At 41.6% G+C, this 21,429-nt stretch overlaps 1 protein-coding gene across 6 annotated transcripts in view; it reads left to right on the top strand.

Moving 5' to 3' along the window:
- pde4ba (phosphodiesterase 4B, cAMP-specific a) overlaps window positions 1-21,429 on the top strand; it is a 199,516-nt gene that overhangs the window by 138,935 nt on the left and 39,152 nt on the right. For all 6 annotated transcript variants that reach the window (XM_086046216.1, XM_086046215.1, XM_086046214.1 and 3 more), the window contains one exon: window positions 820-872. In XM_086046216.1, the coding sequence (XP_085902342.1) occupies window positions 820-872 (53 nt within the window). The remainder of the gene's footprint in view (window positions 1-819; window positions 873-21,429) is intronic.

Raw genomic sequence — 21,429 nt, 5'->3', positions numbered from 1 at the left:
GGTTCAATTACAACTTCTGTAACTTAAAGAGCGTCGGACCTTAATGGTTCCACTGCACAATCTATCCAACTAAGTGGAGGGTAAAGCACATATTCATAAGGGGATGGGCAACTTAATTGATGGAGGGGGCAACAATTGCAAGTTTTCCTCAGTGCCACACTGGAAGGGGGATTTCCCCATTTGTGGTACCTTCTCAAGGTTTCTCACTTTTCCCCAGAAGTTTTTTTTTTTTAGTTTTTCCTTGCCCTCTTGGGGGTTAATACATCTCTCAATGCATGTATAAGAGATTCACTATCCTTACCCAACAACAAAGTGTTTGAAGCAAGCAACAAAATAACCGCATAGTTTGATTTCTTTTTTTTTTCCCAGTGCACAGGGTTGTCTTGCACAAAAATGACCATTCAAGGACAGCAAAAAACTGCCTAACAGCAAACCATTAAGTACAAAAAACTAATTTTGTGGATTTTTCTTCCACAAAAATCAAGTCAGTCAAAATGTTAATATTATTGAGGTAGGCTACTATTTTAATCCTGCATATCATTCCAAATTTATAGGGCAGTATAAGACCAGGTGTAAATCAAATTAGGAATTTCTGCCTTTTAATGGTGATGTTACAATTTAAAACCACAGTTGACCTCTGCATGTTCGTGGTTCGGCACTTCATAGACTGTCAGATTTTTTTTTTTTCAACATTTTGCTTATATTTAATTTTTCTCCCCCCGCTACTTAATAAATGTTATACATTAAACACTTATCCAAAAGGTCCACACTTATTACACAAATGAATATTTTGTTCTTGACTGTTTTTCCTTTTTTCAGGAGGTCTCCTGCAGCTGCAAATCAGCCTGCAGTCACCAAAGTGTGCCTCCCAGGTAAGAAGCTCAGATGAATATTTGGATTATAACAGCATAAACTCATCTTTATGTAGCTGGCGTTTTTTTTATGTACCTGGGATAAACCTTTATTTATTGTTGATTGTTTTGCCTTTTACCTCACGTAATCGCATCTGGACAACTTTCACCTTGAATATCATTTGCATTGTAGTCCCGACTCCTTTGTCATCTGCATCATTAACCACTTCCAAACTAACTAGCTCAGGCACATTTGAAAGTGAATGAGTTTTACACTTATCTGGGAAACGATCAACCTAGGCTAGATCCAGGAGTTGCAAGCATGAAGACATAATTAGTCAATAATGGTAATAAGGGTCATTAATCCATTAAGTCACATTTTACATTATTTTACATAATGTAATTACAATTAAGTCTTTCAGATAGTAATGATGTTTTCAAGTGTCTGCTTCACATCTGCATAAAGGATTTTTTTCTTTTCTATCAATCCACTTCATCCTCGCAAAATCATTTTCTGTGAATGTTTCTGCTTGTAATTTTAATGTACTGTAAGTGCTTGACTGCGTGTGTGTGTGTGTGTGTGGGTGTGTGTGGGTGGGTGCGGGTGCATGTGCGTGTGTATATGAGTAGTTAGTATTTCATGGAATGGTGCTATAATGTTTTTTAACCTTTCTTATCTGTGTGCAGTTGTGGTTTGACAAAATGGGACTTCAGTGAGATCTTACTATGACACTGTGTGTGTGTTTGTGTGTGTGTGGTGTGTGGGGAGGTGTTCCTGTGGCTGTGCTTGACGTCAGTGTGCCTTTCTGTGGCTTCTGTTGACTTCCTGTCAAAGCAGATGGACCAAGTTTTCACTTCCTCTATCAGAACCACGGCTCATCAGGTGCTGTGTATGTGTGTGTGTCTAGATTCACGCGTGTGTGTTCAGGCCTCCTGTAAAGACAAACAAGGATGTTTCTTAAATATGTGTTAACTGTACCTTTATCGCTTCTGCTAAGGAGGATATTCTAAATTCTATTCTAAAAGGCTGATATACACTACAAAGAATTGGGTGAATGCAACAAGAAACAAGGAAATTAACATTTCTAATGTTTCATAAATTACATTTTTTTTAAGATATGTAGTGATGTGTAAGCCACTGTCACAGACACACATAAAATTAAGTCAATAAATAAGTCAAGACATATTTTAAAACTATATTTCTAATTGTCATGTACGTGTAAAAAATCAACCATGGTAAAATAGAAACATTAATAATCATTATCCTACCCTAACATTGATAGCAATTATCATACAATGGCATGGTAAAGCTTACTCTGCGTAACTTCTATTGTATATTCTTCTTCTTGACACCTCTCTTTAGTTTTTGTCGATGCAGATCCAGAATATTTTTTTTAACATCATGAATATTATAAGTTATAATATGAACAATATGAATATGAACAGAAAATCAGTTTTTGATAACATGATGCTGTGTATATACAGCAATATATCTTAGAGTAGAATATCATATTCATCCAATTCCATGAAAGTCCAAGTCTTGTCTTAAAGGCCTTCTAATACCTTGTGTTGAATTGGCCTTCTAGTGTCAAACCATTCTATGTAATGAAAATAACAGTATAAACCACCTGTGTCACATTCAAGGCCCGTGGGCCTAATGTGGTCACCTGTTTACATGTGATGTGAGCTACAATTACGATCTGCCATTTACATGCTGCACTACATTAATCACATCAGCTGTGTTACAGCCGTGTGACACATGGAGATAGATGTAAGCATCACGTGAATTATTTTTTTATTTATTTGGAGTTCATTCTTCTATTTAGCGCAGTAGATGTGATAGCTTTAACATGTTATTGTATTGTATTATACAATATATTGGACTGTATTGTATTTTATTAAAGCAAGATCTTGATTAAGAACAAGTTAGAAGTACTTTGAAATAATAGCTCTGGTAAGACGCTGCCATTTTGCATTTGCCTCAACACAGAGTATGCGCAGACCGGCCAAAGCTTGGCTATTCTGATTGAACTGTTTACATGACGCTCTCTCAGATTGCCAAAAGGAATATACCACACCTGTAAATCCAAATGAAATACCATTCACATTCAACTTTTTTTTATTCTGATTAAGGTGTTTACTGTATATGGAGCATTTTTAATCCGCTTGGTCTTTTGGATTCATTGTAATTGGAATTTATGGCGTCCCAACACTAAATTGCACGGATTGAAGAGATTTTACCCAAAAAGTGGAATTGAGAAATACAAATAATGATTCCAAAATGTACAGGAAGAGTAAATTGATGCAGTTGGAAGTATGTTTCAACAATGATGGGGAGGTAAATCTTCATGTTTGTGCTTCAAGGAGAAAATAACTGAACATTGGTGTTATGAGGCGATGTTAACAAAGAGTACAATCTACAGTACGTCGTCCTTTTGACAAAAAACACAGAGCTAAGTATGCCAAAATAAGTGTTCAAGAGAAACAACAAATTGTCCAAAATGAGTAGCCAAGCTGCAATTTTCCCCAAGGCATAATCAAAAACAATGCAATTTGAAAGCTTGCTTTATCGAGTCGGGCTCTACACTAACTTTTCTTTTCATGTGGTAGCACTTCCAACATTACAACAAACACAGGAGCTGTTTATTTATTTTTTGCTTTATCGGGATCGTCATTTTGATTAAACATGCACATACAGTACATGCAGTGTGTTTATTGATGGGGATGCAAGGACCAATGCACATGTGTGGAACACGCACAGACATCCTGACATGATTTATGAATGGAACAGCGTGCTAATCTGTGGTCCGTGTTAGCGTCCACAGTGGCCAGTGTGCGCATAATGCGCAAACTATTGAAGACTGATAAACGGGTGACTTTGAACCAACATGTCGACATGCCTGCATTGATTGGCGCAATGTATGTGCTCACCCAAACGCGACCAGATGCAAGTCCTACTTGCTCAAGCTGACAACTAGGACATGTGTGATCATTTTCAGCACAGTCTCAGTTGGACTGAAGAAATCTCTCGACCTACAAAGTTATTTTCGTTGGGTGTCTTTAGTAATGCATGCTGAATATTTGTGAGCAGACACAGTGCGTCCCAACCAGATACACGTGCTATGTGCAGCCATTTGTTTTTGTAAAATCTGTCACATATGTTGTTTGCAGCTCACAATTGCTGGTTGTACCATTACCCTGCCCCACTCAACTGTGACAAAGGTTTCGAACAAATTGAAGTTCATGTCACAATTAGTGTTTGATGATATTCGTCTTTGCTAACTTGGATATTTGGATCGTTGATTGATGGAGTGATGTTGGTTTCCTAACCTGACAAATATATATATATATATATATATATATATATATATATATATATATATATATATATCCTATTAATTTGTCAGGTTAAGAAACCAGCATCAAATTTTTTTGCATTTGCACACATAATATTTATATAATAACTTGAACAGGTAATACATTCACAGTTATTTAGCATTATTGAATAGTTACATTTATTCTATATTTTATTTAATTTTTAGTAACATTTATCCATTTATATCTTGCTTCTGACCCTCTGAGGGCCACCATTATGCTGATGTAGCCCTCTGTGAAAATGTGTTTGACACTTAAAGAGCTGAAAGATGCAAGTTTATTCTGAAAACTGGCACCTGTGCAACTAAAGAAATGTTTTCTGCCTTAATGTTTTTCACCTCTTTTCCGAAAATCGTGTTTCTTTTTTCTTATCACCCATATCTCTGTCGGTCAGCCAGAGGAGGGGGAGGCGGTGGGCAGGAAGTGTGAGGCAGGAAGAGAAGATCAGATTGTTCCTGTTTTGTTGTCAATAACTGTTGGGACTTGACGGAAGCCAGGAGGAAACGTGTCTAGTTTAGTTGTGCGTATGTGTGTGTGCGTGTGCGTGTGTGTGTGTGTGTGAGTGGTGTGCGTGTGCGGGGGTGTGTGTTTGTGTGTACGTATATGGAGGTTTTTGTGTCTGTGAACGTGTGCGTCAGCCCTAAGTAGAAAAATAGGATGCAGTGAGACACACGTTCATTGTGTGTGCACACACAATGCGCACATTAGCACAATGTTATCGTACGTAAGTGCACAGGTGAATCTCATTCTAACTCTCTTGGGACATGTGCCTTCATTCTTTTTCTTATATAAGCAGAAAGATGAGATCATAAACTGCTAACATTACTAACAAATGAAAAACACATCATTCAAGTACGAGAGGCATACGGAAAGGCTTTCTTCTAATTCTATGTTACTCCCCCAAAACCAACAGCACAACCTCTGTAATTATATGCGGTGATGCGGTCACACGGCCTTGTGGTAAAAAAATTAAAACATAACAAACAAAAATAATGTAGCAGCATATACTGTATGTTGTGTGTCAAAACTGATTCACCCTTTGACTCACTTTGCAGGAATACAGCTACCCAACTTCTTTCTTTGTATTGAAACTGCATTGCTCAAAGTTAGTAATTGTTCAGCTCTGTACTCACCTTATTTGCGTCACTGGCAGTTATTTTCTTTGTCATCATTCTTTGTCACTGCATACTATCCACGTCACTTGAATGTAGGAATACAGCTTCAGGTCTTGTTGCATGACACATTTCGATATAGTGTGTGCAAAACATACTATTTTGCACAGAGGATAATTGGATTATAATTTATACTCCGGGGTGGAAACAAGCCTGCTATCTCTACATTTCTTCCCCCCACCAACCTATTAAAATCATGTGTTCATTAGGCATGGGGTGGCTACCAGTTTCAAGGTACTTCACACATGTCCCTTCATTAGAAAAGCTCAGCATTTAGATGTGAAAAAACTTCTAAATGGAGATGTTTCCAAATATGCTAGACAAATTATAACAAATTGTTAAACCATTTTGCCAAGATTGTAAGATTTACGATGAATACGATAAACTAACTCCAAAATGTTGTGGGGTGTGAGACAGTTCAACAGAAACTCATTATAATACATTTTGATCAACATGACATAATCAATTGATAATGTACAAAACAACACAGAATTGTACATAATCAATTGCATGGATGTAGCAAGGCATTTGAAACGTGTTTCGAGAAATGAGAAACTTTATGAAACATTATCTCCCATCTCCTCAACATTTTTGTGTGTGTGGGGTGTGTGTGTGTGTTTGTGTGTGTGTGTTGTGTGAGAACTTCTCACAGATTTTACTTCCTGATGAAGTCATCCTCATGACATGAAATGCTGTTATGCAGGATATATGTGAAGTAAAGGTCTCTTCAAATGCCCTGACCTTATTCACACATTGAGTGTGTACATACTGTACTTTATGTACAAACCTGTCCATTACAGTCTGTGTAATTATTATATTTTGCGTGTTTGTGAGCTTTATTATATATCTGTGGCTATACTGTATACTGTCGCTGTAGTGTGAAAAACATTTATGTCTATTTTTTTTTAACACGTTACAGACATCCCATTAACTTGAAAATCAAAAAAAATAGAGAGACAAAATTGGACATACGTGTTTTTCACTGGACAGCAACCATGTATTATGTAAGTGTATTTATGTTTAGACTGCAGGTATCTATATCTATCTATCGTATTTTTGTATATATCGATCGATCTATACATAGATTATATTAGATTAGATTATGAATAGTCTTCACCAAAGATATGGTTTATTTGATGCTGTAAAATGTAACTTTGTTTAATTCATTATATTTATTTTCAGAGCTGGACACGTGACCCTTTTTTGCCCGTCCGGCGGCAACCCTCCACCCTTGACCTGGGTACCCTTCCGGCCGCGACCCCCCGGCCATATTCATAAACATTGTTGGCCCCCACGCCGTTCCAACTAACACCCATCCCCCCGCCCCCCCCGCCCCCCCAATAAAAGCGTGCATGATACGCCCGCAGGAGAGATGCTAACGGAAGAGGTTTATTTAAAGACTATTAGCTGGCTAACTTACTATTCAAACCCGCTGTGGACACGCTTCAAACGCGCCACTTACTCACGTAGTTATCCAGCTGCATGTACTTACCTCCATTGCGAGCCATGGGGTTGGTTTTGTCGTATTGTATAATTATTTGGGTCCAACAGACGACAAGTCTGCAAGCATTCAACAAGTTACTTATTTTCCACACTTCCCCTCCTTCACACTTCCCGGCCTTCAAAATAAAAGCATGCCAGCAAACCACTACACAGCAGTTTTGCTACGTCGTATTTCCGCAAGTAGGAAAGTGCATGATGTGCCATACTTGAGTGCTCCGCGCAGCTTGAATATACTCCCGGACACAAGTTGTTTTGAAAGAAGCCTAAAAAGATGCCTTTCACTGAGTAGGCTGAGATTAAATTTGGCCGCCTCGCGAGCACGTCACACGCATGAGGGCCAATTAGTGGACCGGACTAAAATCCACTTCCGGCCATGGTTAGTCCAGCCATTTTTTAAAAATTTATCACCCCCCACCCCTCCGCCCCAAAAATGGGCATCCAGAGGGTCCGACCGGTTCGGCCCAGGAACGGACTGCCCAGCTCTGTTTATTTTATATTGATGTAAATGATTTATTTTTGTATTCTTTATTGACACTTCTCATTTCAGTGTTTTGAATGTAACAGTTTCTAGTCTGAAGTTCAGGTAAAATTCAAGTATGCCTTCGAAGGTTTACTTTTGCATATCCTTCATAAAAATTACGTTTTTTTTGTTAATCACTAATATGTTATGAGCAAAACTAATTAAAATTGTTAAGTGGTCAGATATTGTCATGTGTTATTTTGAGTTTAAAAAAGTCAAACAAAGTGTGGATGCCCAAAAGGTCATCTGTATCATATCGAATCAAAATTGTCTGTTATTACCCATCAATAAACACAGGTGTTTTCACACTTGTTAGAGACATACGGTATATGTTGTTTAAAAAGGAAGTCAAACCAAACTTTTTTTTTTTTCAAGAATATGTTCTATGCAGGTCCACGAGTTGAAACGGGGCATTCTGATTAATATTGCGTTTGTGGAATTTGAGTTGAGCAGCAACATCCACAGCACATGGTGCAGCTTCAGAAAACAGGTGAGGCCATGATTGGTCGTTATCTGAGTCCTGAGCAACTGTGATGTCCTTTTCAGTTGACAGAAGTGACAAAATGGCCACCCCCAGAGATGGCTAAAAACGGGTGGATTAACTCTTATTCCACAAGTACAATATTTACCAGAATGCCTTGGATCTTGAAAAAAATATGTTTGGGTGGACTTCCCTTTTAAATGCAACAACACTTGCAGCTCTTGTTTGTTGACTGAACTCCTGAGGTACACTATGGTCTGGTGTAAGGTCACGCGCAATGACTGTTTGACCTTCACGTTTTTGTCCAGTGTTTAATGCATGTTTTTTCTCTGAAAACTTTGGTGGAATTCTCAATTGAATGACATTTATGGTGTTTGAATTTGGAGGTTTTACTGTAATCATAATATGAAATATTGTTAAAGTCAGCACATCTTCCACCACAGTTAAGATGTATAATGTTTTGGGCTAGCATGCATTAATCTTTTCCCACCTGTGAAAACACTTAAAGCCATAGTCAATACATCACGTGTTCAGCCTTGCTAAAAGTAGAGTGTGTTCCTAACAGTCTCAGATAAGATGAGGTTACCTTCACCTTCTTAATATCCATACTGTACTTATCTAGTTTATGAACCTACAGTATGTGTCCAGAGCTTCTCAAAGCTGCTAATGGCATCCTGAGTATATCCACTTGAGCTCTTTATGATTGCTCATTTTTACACTGTTATTCAAAGTGCAGATCAGCATCATTACACACAAGCACAGCAATCATTTAGTCATTTTAACAACACATTTTATAGAAGGACATTTCCCAAAACATTTTTCCTACCAGCACATTTTCTCATCAGATTGTGCTGTTCACTTATTTGTTTATTGTTTGTTTTTGTGAAGAACATTATGAAGGAGAATCATGAATCAATCTGAATGTATTCATCTATTTTCTATGCTACATTGCCTGCTCAGTGTTACATGGATGCTGGGGCCTATCACAGCTGACCTCAGTTGAGAGGTAGGGTACACCCTGGACAGGACAGACAAACCATTTATCAGTGGTCCCCAACCACCGGGGCCGGTCTTACAGTAGTTCTAGTTTATTTATTATCTGAAGCTGAAAAAAACATTCTGAAAAGTGACCATATTCTCTCCTTTACCTCCGTCTATGATTGACTCTTGACGCATGTCAAGTTGTCTCGGTCACACAATGCTAATATTAAATTTGCATACTCGCAAAATGAGTAAAATAAACAGATATATTTGGAAAGTTTCTTTGTACCAAATACCAAAAGACCTACCGTATTTTCCGGACTACAAGTCGCCTTTTTTTTTCATAGTTTGGCCGGGGGTGCGACTTGTACTTGTACTTGAATCTCTGTGGAATGGATTGGAGTGCTATTAAAGCCAAGTTTTTCCCTACCACTGTGTCCGGTCACGCTCTTTGATTCGAGTGACTGGATGAGGCGCTCCGGTGAGTCCCCCCCGGGCAGCTAATGGGTCCTTTCTTTACGTTGATTTATGTTGGGCATATTGTTGGACAGCTAAGGGGTCCTATCGAGAGACATTTGGAGTCTGTTAGCCGTTAGCGGCTAGCGGCAGATCTGTGCCCCCTTCATGGTCGTGTACGCGCCGGGATTGAGTGAGTTGTTGAGCTCTGTGGAATGGATTGGAGTGCTACTGAAGCCACGTTGTTCCCTATCACTGTGTCCGGTCACGCTCTTTGATTCGAGTGACTGTTTGGATGAGGCGCTCCGGTGAATCCCCCCAAATTCACTTACAGTCCTAACTTTACAGTAATTTTCTTGTCATCCTACATGTGTGAATGTAAGATAAATGTTACCATCATAGCTCAGTGGAAATTATGTGTACTAAGCGCACAATTTTATTATTTTGATTTGTATGGACACATTTATCAGCGTTACGCGGCGGCGGCAACTTGGCTTGCGGGTGTTGGAGGGGGGGCATTGTGTAATGTAACGTAAGCATACCGTTCAGCCTGTTGTTGTCTCTATTCTATTTTTATTTTAAATTGTTCGTTATTTAAATCTTAAATGACATGTCTGTTCTTGATGTTGGATTTTATCAAATAAATTTCCTTAAAAAATACGACTTATACTCCAGTGCAACTTATATATGTTTTTTTCTACTTTATTATGCATTTTATGGCTAGTGCGACTTGTACTCCGGAGTGACGTGTAGTCCGTAAAATACGGTACTTAAAAAATGCATTTACAGTGACAGGTGTTTACCACGCATGAATGAAGTCTGCTCTGCACAATATACGGCGAGCGCCTCTCCAATGGGTCAATGAAGCCTTCAAAACTGATTTGTCAACAAATGTGCCTTGAGCGCATCATACTTGGTGGCTAACCACATTGCTAAGGCTAAAAAGTCATGCAATATTGCTGAAAACAAACAGTGGATTTACCACCAACTCAAACCCAAAGCGCCCCATCGCCAACCACCCCACCCCCTCCCAACTCGGTGAGCAGTTGCCGGACCGCAGTGAGTATAGACTTGTATGAACCGGTCAGTGGCTGAAAAAAGGTTGGGGACCACTGCCGTATATGGTTTTGGACTGTGGGAGGAACCCAGAGTACTAGTAGAAAACTATCGCAAGCCAAGAGCGATATGAATACACCTACATAAATTATTTATATTTAGCTACATTAGCAGTGGACACAACTGTGGACTCAAAGCAAGAGCACTTAGTACAGCACACTACTTTGTAACCAGGCTGAAACCAGATTTCCAATGTCTCAGACCTGTTGATTTGGTCAGCACCAGAGTTTGTTTGCGGTGTTCACCCGTTCAACTGAAACTCACGAGGTGAACTAGATTTTTAATAAAACAAACTCAAGGGTGCTAGTGTGTAACACCTGCATAGAAAGACAGGAATGACAAGACAGGAATTTGCCAAAATGCATATTGACAGGCCAAAAAGCTTCTGGGCGAAAGTTCTTTAGACAGATAGGAGAAAACTGACTGGATCATGATGACAAGTTACATAAGCGCTACATGGACACATGCTGATGAAAGATGAAGCGTACAAAGAAAATAGCATAGTCTGTAACATGGATACGGCTCAGCTGATGAGGCTCCTTTACGTATGTTCTGGGCTTGCTTTGCTGTATATGACACAGGGTGTTTGGAATCTGTGCAGTTTACAATAAAATGTCAAGACTCACGGTATTCTGGAACAAATTGTCATGTTTGGGCTTTTTTAGTTTAGTTTTCTCAGTATTTCTGTGTCTGTCTCATCAATGATTGTGTCCACCTGTGTGCATTCCACCCCCTAGTGTTAGCCAATCAGCTCCCTCCTACCTTGTGTGTCTCGTCCAGGTGTTTCTCATCGTCTCGTCAGTAGGCCTGTATTTAAGTTCCTAGTTTTCGTTCAGCCCTTGTCAGATCGTTGTCGCTGTCATGTCATGTCATGTCATGTCATGTCATGTCATGTCATGTCATGTCATGTCATGTCATTTCTCCTGGTGTTTTGTTCTCTGGTGTTTCTTTGCTACTTTGAATTTTGGATTTTTCAAGATTTGGAAAAATGAGTAATTAAAAAAATGTCACTGAATGCAAATAGTATGGAATTACATTTTCATTAGAAATTGATTAGATATGATTGAAACTTTACTTGTCAATTAACTAAACACCATTCCTAATTAATATGGTATTACATTAATGTTATACTTTCGAAATGTTGCAAAATTCATTGTGGGTGGTGCTTTACTTTAGCAATGCTTCAAACATTTATTCATTTTGTATGCATTTTTACAACGTCACTTCAAGAGTCTAATTTATGTGATTTGCACATGTGCAGCAGCACGTTTAGCCCTTGTGCATAATGTTATGAGTTCATTCGGCGATGTCAATGATGAGTAATGAGTGTCACCCAACAGCCATTGCCTCTTACACCAAAGTAGAGTGTTTATGTGACGTTCGTTAACCTGTTGCCGTGTCACCATAGTCAATTAGTCATTAGTCCGCCACCTGAGGTGGTGCAATTTTGAGTTTCAAAAGCTGACAGACAGACAGACAGACAGCAATATTCACAATTACACTCAAGATATTGCCACAACCACTAAAGTAAAAAAGACAAAAAGACATACTAAAGCAGCTTTGAGAGGGACCCAAGGAAAACGTACATCTAATCAAAGCAGGAAGAAAAGGGGATTGTTGTTGGTAGGCCGTGGCAAGTAATAAATCGAAAAGTATAAATAGAGTCCAATTTTCCACAGCAGTAGCCAAACAAGTAATTTGATAACTTACACTTGTAAATTCCAAAATGATCAACTCTTACATAATATTTTATCGCTTGATATTATATAAGTGCTGTTTACGGCAGCAAAGAAGGTGTAGTAATGAAGTGTGTCTAATCATTATCTTTATGGTGATGATGTTTTTGTTTTTCCCAATTTACGGGGAACCATACACAGTCACTTTGTTGAAAATGGTTTTCTACGAGGAAAAAAACCTAAATGTTACAAAAGTAAAATGGTCATGTTATGTGCTCCAACGACACTCTGGGGTTGTGTTGTATTTTCATTAGAATCCTCTCAAGGCTTGATCTATTTATTACATTTTGGTACCTTGTGCATTTTTCAAACTGTTGTGTTTCTTTGTATATTAATGTTATTCGAGCAGTTTCTGCGATTTCGGTGGTAGTGTCACAGTGGCTATAGGATCGAAGCTTAAAGGGGAAGTCAACCCAAACATATTTTTTCAAGAATATGTTCTATGCAAGCCCACTAGTTGGAACAAGGTATTCTGATAAATATTGCGTTTGTGGAATAAGAGTTAAATCCACTCGTTTTTGTGCTCGGCCAGATTGGATTTGTTCCGACCTAGAGCCACAGTAGTTTTCAAACAAGTCTTTTTTTGACATGTTGGTCGGCTTGCCATGGCTATACTATCAGCCATTTAAGCAAAAACGTTCCACTTCACTCATCATGCTTTTCATCAAGGAGCGGAGGTGCAGTGAGCACTTCAATGCTTTGAGGCCATCTTCACACGCAGGATGCGTGCCACTTAAAGGCATTTCCTCATGTTGGTAGACAGGCGGCGATGCGCTTAAGACAGAGTTGGTGAGCTATGTGTGTTTTTTCTTTTTTTTTCTTGTTTTTACTGGCACCGGCATCCCGTGCAACACTAGCTGTCACCGGATGCCCCCTAGAACGCCCAGAAGCCTGTCATTTGACTATTTCTGCTTTACATTTGACTGTCACCCCACAATACCCCCTGCTGCTTTGGCAGGTAATGGCTTATTTACAAATTAAAGTCATCTACTTGTAACCAGCTGAATTGTTTGTCAAATATCACCTAGATTTGTCGTTGTTGTAAAAAAAGTTATAAAAACCCTGGCCGTTCTAGTGTTCATTATTGCGTGCTCCCTAAAGCAGTGATTCTCAACCGGGTCACATGTGCCATAAAAGCTCTTAAGGTGTGCCACGTGAAATTATTACAGGTTTCTTTAATTGGTGAAAAAACGATCAAGAAAAATAACAAATACAGTGTGACCCAAAAAAAAAAACAGGTCCTGAAAGAAGATTTGGATTTGGGGAAAAAAAGGCCAATGGGTATATTTTAATGTGATGTTCTAAACACAATAAACTAGTTATACCTCAAGTTGCATTTGATTCTGTAAAACAATTAACAAATTATGTCTATTGAAAGCTGGGGCCGTTTTTTTGTGGTCACCCAGTAATATATCTTTGTTCATTTATCCGTGCCAGGGACAAATGCTAAATTCACACAGCAGGGAAATGCAACCCAGATCTGAATTCTTTTGCCCGTACCCGACCTGTATCTGATTTTTTTTAATGACAGTCTAAAAGGCTCAATTCTGATTTTTTCAAATCCGACCGGGGTCCCTTTCATATGTGTTTCAAATACAGTAACTTTAATTTAATCCCACTTGAAACATGAAGCATCAAGAGGACATTTGTGGTGATGGTAGTAACCCCGTAGACGGCACTGATGTGACGTCATCTTTAGTGACGTCTCCATGAAATGAGATTGAAAAGCCTCAACTCATTTCCCCAAAATACTCTATTTCTACCTCCTCCCAAATCACTCCTCTGTAGGTATGAGATAATAAAAATATAGGTCTGTAGCCCCGATCGCTGGACCACATTAAATAAACACTACGTTGCGAGTGACGCCGTCTCTTTGTCTGCGCATGCGGGTCACTTTGGGGACGCATATCAGAGCTGGGCACCGTCTATCCGTCTATATCTTCTGGTCTATATTTCCAGCCGACGCACGTGGTCACAGTCCGTCCCTCCTCGGCGACAGCCAATCGGCATCGAGAATATAATTTTCACATCACACGCAGGCGTCGCACAAACAGACATACTGCCAAATAAAGAAAAACATCAAATCAAAAGAGAGAGAGACACACACAAACACAGCATGGCGATAGGTGAAATAAAAACAAAATGGGGCAGAGACCAAGGTCGCATTTATAATGTAATATGAACGCTTCCACACAAAAATCTGATTTAAAAAAAAAAAAAAAAAGACAGCAGCTTTTAGTCCTGCGTAAAGATGAAAGTGACTTCCTACAGCCCTAATTTGCAGGCACTGTGCGCAGAGGTTCACAAGCAGAAGTCCCATTAACCAGGTAAAATAATATTCACGCAGTTATTTTGCAAATATTTATTTTCATTGTTCAGTGAAGGCCGACTGGTCGACTGGTTAGCGCGTCCGCCTCACAGTTCAGAGGTTGTGGGTTCGATCCCGGCTCCGGCCTCCCTGTGTGGAGTTTGCATGTTCTCCCCGTGCCTGCGTGGGTTTTCCGGTTTCCTCCCACATTCCGAAAACATGCATGGCAGGTTAATTGATCACTCTAAATTGCCCCGAGGTGTGATTGTGAGTGCGGATGTTTGTCTCTGTGTGCCCTGCGATTGGCTGGCAACAGATTCAGGGTGTCCCCTGCCTACTGCCCGAAGACAGCTGGGATAGGCGACCCTTGTGAGGATAAGCGGTATCGACAATGGATGGATGTTCAGTGAAATAGTGCTCTTTTTCTTCCAGTGTATTTTAAAATTCAGGTCAAGTCTACACGCACCCGAAAGCCCAAAGGATGATGGGTCACGGCATTTTTGTTTGCTAGATGGATAATTTAAGTTCAGCTTTTTAATTCATTTTTCAACACATTTCCTGAAACATGGATGGACTACATGGATTTCATATATATATATATATATCTATATCCATCCATCCATTATCTGTACCGCTTATCCTCACAAGGGTCGCGGGGCGTGCTGGAGCCTATTCCAGTAGGCGGGGGACACCCCGAATCTGTTGCCAGCCAATCGCAGGGCACACAGAGACAAACATCCGCACTCACAATCACACCTCGGGGCAATTTAGAGTGATCAATTAACCTGCCATGCATGTTTTTGGAATGTGGGAGGAAACCGGAGTACCCGGGGAGAACATGCAAACTCCACACAGGGAGGCCGGGGCCGGGATCGAACCCACGACCTCTGAACTGTGAGGCGGACGTGCTAACCAGTCGTCCACCGCGCCGCATATATATATATATATATATATATATATATATATATATATATATATATATATATATATATATATATATATATATATATATATATACACACACATACATACATACATACACACACATAGGAGAAGGGGTTAAACTTTTCCAAAATACATCTGTTTATTTTACTCATTTGCTAGCCCGTGCGTTTAACATTAGCATTGCGCGACAGAGACAACTTGACATGCGCTAAGAGTCAGTCATAGATGGATGTAACAGAGAGAATCTGGTCACTTTTCAAAATAAAACATTTTTCAGCCACGGATGATAAATAAACCAGAAGTACTGTACGTTATTTTTTATTTTTTTTCATCTGTGCAGCCAACTGCGGCCCGGTCCCAAGTTCCCCCCAAGGTTGGGGACCACTGAATTAGAGGACAGAGGAATTCACTCACCACCAGGCCTGCGAGAAGGCGTTCAGCAGCGAATCTAAAATCTGATTGGCTAAAAGAAGACCAAGCGATTTTAATGGCATGTGTATGGTTAACGCCTGCACTCGAGGTTCTGAAGGCGTTGGACGAAATATGTGCAGGTCAACACATCAAAGCTGAAAACTGATTGGACAAAAAAAAAAAAACACGAATGACGGAAATTGAGAAAAAAAAAATAAAACTGTCATTAAAACTGTTCCTACTTGGCGGCCAAGACACACTCTATGAAAGGAAGACAAAAGACTGTTGGAAATAAATTATAACCATTTCATGTAAGTTGTACTGTAAATGTCCATCTGTCCTTTTGATAGTGTTTGGACCAGCAGGAAAGGCCTTGAAGACAGCATGCCACTGTGTGAATACATTGAGTTACCTTGAGTATGAAAAGTTCAATATACATAAATAAAGTTGTCTTTCCTTGCCTTGCGTCAAACACTGATATCAACAAGAACTGATTATAACATTTATAAAAAATTAGAAGATAACTATTTTGATTTTTGTGGGGGGGCTGGAACTGTCTTGACAAGCAGTGTTAGTTGACACATGCCCGAGAAATGAAATGGTGAGAGACTTGGATGCTCTGTTGTCATTTATGGTACCGTTGGGCATCTTTTCAAGTCCAGGGGAGTTGTGAAGAAGAGCACGGACCACGGCCCAGTGTTAAATCACACAAGTCATCAAACTGTCCTATGTTTCTCACCACTCTTTTGACTATTCCTTGCAGGTAACACAGACGTGCTACGATGAAAAGTATTGTGTATACAACACAGGTTGCTTTGAGAAATGCACGTCTTTCTGTTTATTCACATCCTCAAGTGTGTGGGTGTGTGCGTGTGTGTTTAACGAAGCCTTGTTTGCCCAAACGGTGCCTTTGCATCACTAGGTGAATTTGTGAGGCTACTTGTGTTTGTACTGTAAATAAGTGAGAGCCTCCCATTTGTGTGTTTGTGTGTGTGTGTGTGTGTGCGTGTGCGTGCATGCACACTTGTGACAGATGTGGGTAGCTGTGTGTTTGTTCTCAGAGAGGATGTGAGGAATATCTCGTCCCTCCTTTAAACCGCCTGCTCTCTGGCTCTGGACAGATCTAAGAAGTTATTGATATGTTCTGAGTCTTAGCAGTAAAGTGACATCATCACTACTCCTTACCGTAGCTTCTTAATCATACGGACTGCAGTATGTGCTTGTGTGTAAAATGCGTAACAGTTTAACCGAGTCACAACTAAGTCCACATCACACGTCTGCTAGCTAAGATACGTTGTGATTTGTTTTGGAGACCAAAGTGGGAAAATGTTATGGGTAGTACACCATGTCAATAACAGAAAGAAATATTGCAGTGTAATTTGTCACAGTACTGCATCAATACACCAGTTGCGGATGACAATGCTGCTTCCCAAAATCAAAGTACGTACCACATACTGACTTTTTACTGATGACGATCTCTCATGTTTCCTCTGTGTGCATGCGCAATTTTGCACTGCTCTCACCCTCTCACCGCACAGTAAATGTATACAGCATATTATTTTTTTTTTTCGTAGCCCTTTGCCATTCCACCTGGCAGTTTTACCTGAACGAAAGGTATAACGAAACATATAAGAAGGCCGACCCACGGACGACCCACGGCCTTCTATGTATTCAAACTTCCATAATTGAGTGCCAGTAGCACTTAAAAAGATTCCGACAGTTCAGGAGAAAAAAATCTAAGTTTTACCTTCAAAAAGAGACCAAAACTATGCCGATACTCCAAATGGTTCAAGTACAGCATCAAATTTACTTTGGTACACCTTTCGTTCAGGTAAAACTGCCAGGTGGAATGGCAAAGGGCTACGAAAAAAAATAATAATAATAATCCTGTGCAGCATTTTGATTTTGTTTTTTCATACTCACCTCCCACAAAGAAATTCAAAACTTTATTTGGCACATGTGGTTGATGGAGCGGGAAGAAAAATATCTCAAAAAAGACCCAAAAATGGGTATTGTGTGGGAGCATTTCAGACTGAAATGTCGCAATCATTGCCACACATACATTGCCCGCTAGGTTAATTTGACCTAGTCTCAGCTCCCACACAGCTTTTTTACTCTGATATTGATGTTAATGTAACTTACAAATATAATATAAACCCTCAGAGGGCTGAGCTCTGTTAAGTATGAGGTTTATTGCCTAAGTGACAAGTGCAGTGTAGGCTAACCATTTCGCCTGTAACACTTATTGCTCCGGATATTTAAAAATAAATAAATAAATAAATACAAAAAAAAAGCTCTTAGTATTTGGTAGATAGTGTACATGTGTTTGGCAACACGTCAAGTGGAAACGCAGCGTTGTCCAGATCTCTTGCTGTCTATTCGTCACCTATTATTTACTATCCCCTTGCCATTGGCTCACCACCTGTGGGAGGGGCCATGGGGGTCGGGTGCCCTGTGAGCTGGGCAGCAGTAAAAAGCAGGGACCTTGGCGGTCCGATCCCTGGCTACAGAAACTAGCTGTCGGAACATGGAATGTCACCTCTCTGGCAGGGAAAGAGCGCGAGCGGGTGTGTGAGGCGGAGAAGTTCCGACTAGATATAGTTGGGCTCACCTCCACACACAGCTTGGGTTCTGGTACCAGTCGTCTCGAGAAGGGTTGGATACTCTTCCACTCTGGAGTTGCCCAGAGAGAGAGGCGACAAGCAGGTGTCGGCATACTTATTGCCCCCCGGCTTGGTGCCTGTACATTGGGGTTTACCCCGGTGGACGAGAGGGTAGCCTCCCTCCGCCTGAGGGTGGGGGGACGCGTCCTGACTATTGTTTGTGCCTATGCACCAAACAGCAGTGCAGAGTACCCACCCTTTTTGGAGTCCTTGGAGGGTTTGCTGGAGACCCTCCCCCCTGGGGACTGCATTGTTCTGCTGGGGGACTTCAATCCTCACGTGGGAAACGACAGTGACACCTGGAAGGGCGTGATTGGGAGCAACGCCCCCTCGATCTGAACCCGAGTAATGTTCTGTTACTGGACTTCTGTGCTCGTCACAGATTGTCCATAACAAACACCAGGTTCAAACATAAGGGTGTCCATATGTGCACTTGGCACCAGGACACCCTAGGCCGCAGCTCGATGATCGACTTTGTAGTCATATCATCGGACTTGCGACCGCATGTTTTGGACACTCGGGGGAAGAGAGGGGTGGAGCTGTCAACCGATCACCACCTGGCTCCTATGGTGGGGGAAGATGCCGGTCCGACCTGGCAGACCCAAACGTATTGTGAGGGTCTGCTGGGAACATCTGGTAGAATCCCCTGTCAGAAGGAGTTTCAACTCCCACCTCCAACAGAACTTAGCCCACATCCCAGGAGAGGCAGGGAAGTTGAGTCCAAGTGGGCCATGTTTCGTGCCTCCATTGTTGAGGCGGCCGATCGAAGTGGCCGTAAGGTGGTCGGTGCCTGTCGTGGCGGCAATCCCTGAACCCGCTGGTAGACACCAGCGGTAAGGAATGCTGTCCAGCTGAGGAAGAAGTCCTATCGGGCCTTTCTGGCCTGCGGGACTCCGGAGGCAGCTGACAGGTACCGTCTGGCTAAACAGAATGAGCTTTGGCGATTGCTGAGGCAAAAACTCGGGTGTGGGAGGAGTTCGGTGAAGCCATGGAAAATGACTTCCGGACGGCTTCGAGGAAATTCTGGTCTACCATCCGGCGTCTCAGGAGAGGAAAGCAGTGCACCATTAACACTGTATATCGTGGGGATGGGGTGCTGCTGACGTCGACTCGGCACGTCGTGGGGCGGTGGGGAGAATACTTTGAAGACCTCCTCAATTCCACCGACGCTCTGGATGTTGTGGGGCTGTCATGGTTGACACATCTCTACAACATCGGGGACAGTGCCTCTGTATTGGCAGATCGGGGTGGTGGTCCCCATTTTTAAGAAAGGCGACCGGAGGGTGTGTTCCAATTACAGAGGAATCACACTCCTCAGCCTCCCTGGTAAGGTCCATTCAGGGGTGGTGAAGAGGAGGGTCCGTCGGGAGGTGGAATCTCGGATTCAGGAGAAGCAATGTGGTTTTCGTCCTGGCCGTGGAACAGTGGACCAGCTCTACACCCTCAACAGGGTCCTCAAGGGTGCGTGGGAGTTCGCACAACCAGTCTACATGTGTTTTGTGGACTTGGCTAAGGTGTTCGACCGTGTCCCTCTGGGAGTTCTGGGAGGGGATCTTAGGGAGTACGGGGTACTGGGCCCCCTGATAAGGGCTGTTCGGTCCCTGTATCACCAATGTCAGAGTCAGTTCCGCATTGCTGTTAGTAAGTCGGATTCGTTTCCGGTGAGGGTTGGCCTCGCCAAGGCTGCCCTTTGTAACCGATTCTCTTCATAACTTTTATGGACAGAATTTCTAGGCGCAGCCGAGGTGTTGAGGGGGTCCGGTTTGCTGGCCTTGGTATTGTATCTCTGCTTTTTGCAGATGATGTGGTGCTGTTGGCTTCTTCAAGCCGTGACCTCCAACTCTCACTGGTGCGGTTCGCAGCCGAGTGTGAAGCGGTTGGAATGAAAATCAGCACCTCCAAAGCTGAGACCATGGTCCTCAGTCGGAAAAGGGTGAAGTGCCCCCTCCAGGTCGGGGATGAGATTCTGCCCCAAGTGGAGGAGTACAAGTATCTTGGGGTCACGAGTGAGGGTAGGATGGAACGGGAGATTGACAGGCGGATCAGTGCAGCATCTACTGTCATGCGGATTCTGTATCAGTCTGTCGTGGTGAAGATCGATTTACCGTCGATCTACGTTCCTACCCTCACCTATGGTCATGAGCTGTGGGTCATGACCAAGAGAACAAGATCTCGGATACAAGCGGCCGAAATGGGTTTCCTCCGCAGGGTGTCCGGGTTCTTCCTTAGAGATAGGGTGAGAGGTCCAACCATCCGGGAGGGACTCAGAGTCGAGCCGCTGCTTCTCCGCGTTGAGAGGAGCCAGTTGACGTGGCTCGGGCATCTGATCAGGATGCCTCCTGGACGCCTCCCCGGTGAGGTGTTTCAGGCATGTCCCACCAGCAGGAGGCCCCGAGGACGACCCAGGACACGCTGGAGAGACTGTCTCCTGGTTTGCCTTGGGATATTTCCAGAATAGACGTGGCTGGGGAGAGGGAAGTCTGGGCTTCTCCGTTGAAGCTGCTGCCTCCGAGACCTGACCTCGGATAAGCGGCAAATAATGGATAGATGGATGGATGGATGGATATTTACCACCAAAGACTTTGAATATTATGTTTAGCCTCATCTAGAGAGTGTGAATTTAATAAAATTCTCATATTTACTGAGCTAGGTCAAGTCTATAAAGGAGAAATCAACCCTAAAATTTTCATTACAATAATATCTTCTCTGCACTACACTCGGGGCTGACTTCACTTCTGTTGGCAGTTTATTCCATTTGTGTGCACCGTAAAGTCCTTTGTGTTACATACTTTTATGTATTGTAGTGCTGTCTGAACCAAATATGATTTAATTTCATTTCATTTTCATTATTGCTTCTTCTTCAGAAAAGTACTTAATCATGCCTGCTGGTTGTTGATGTCTTGTCCAGCAT

Source organism: Filicampus tigris, chromosome 12, assembly GCF_054856515.1.
Source record: "Filicampus tigris isolate MCC_2025a chromosome 12, RoL_Ftig_1.0, whole genome shotgun sequence".
Taxonomy (NCBI): Eukaryota; Metazoa; Chordata; class Actinopteri; order Syngnathiformes; family Syngnathidae; genus Filicampus; species Filicampus tigris.
The sequence above is the reverse complement of the archived record's forward strand: the minus strand, read 5'-3'. Positions and strand labels throughout refer to the sequence as shown.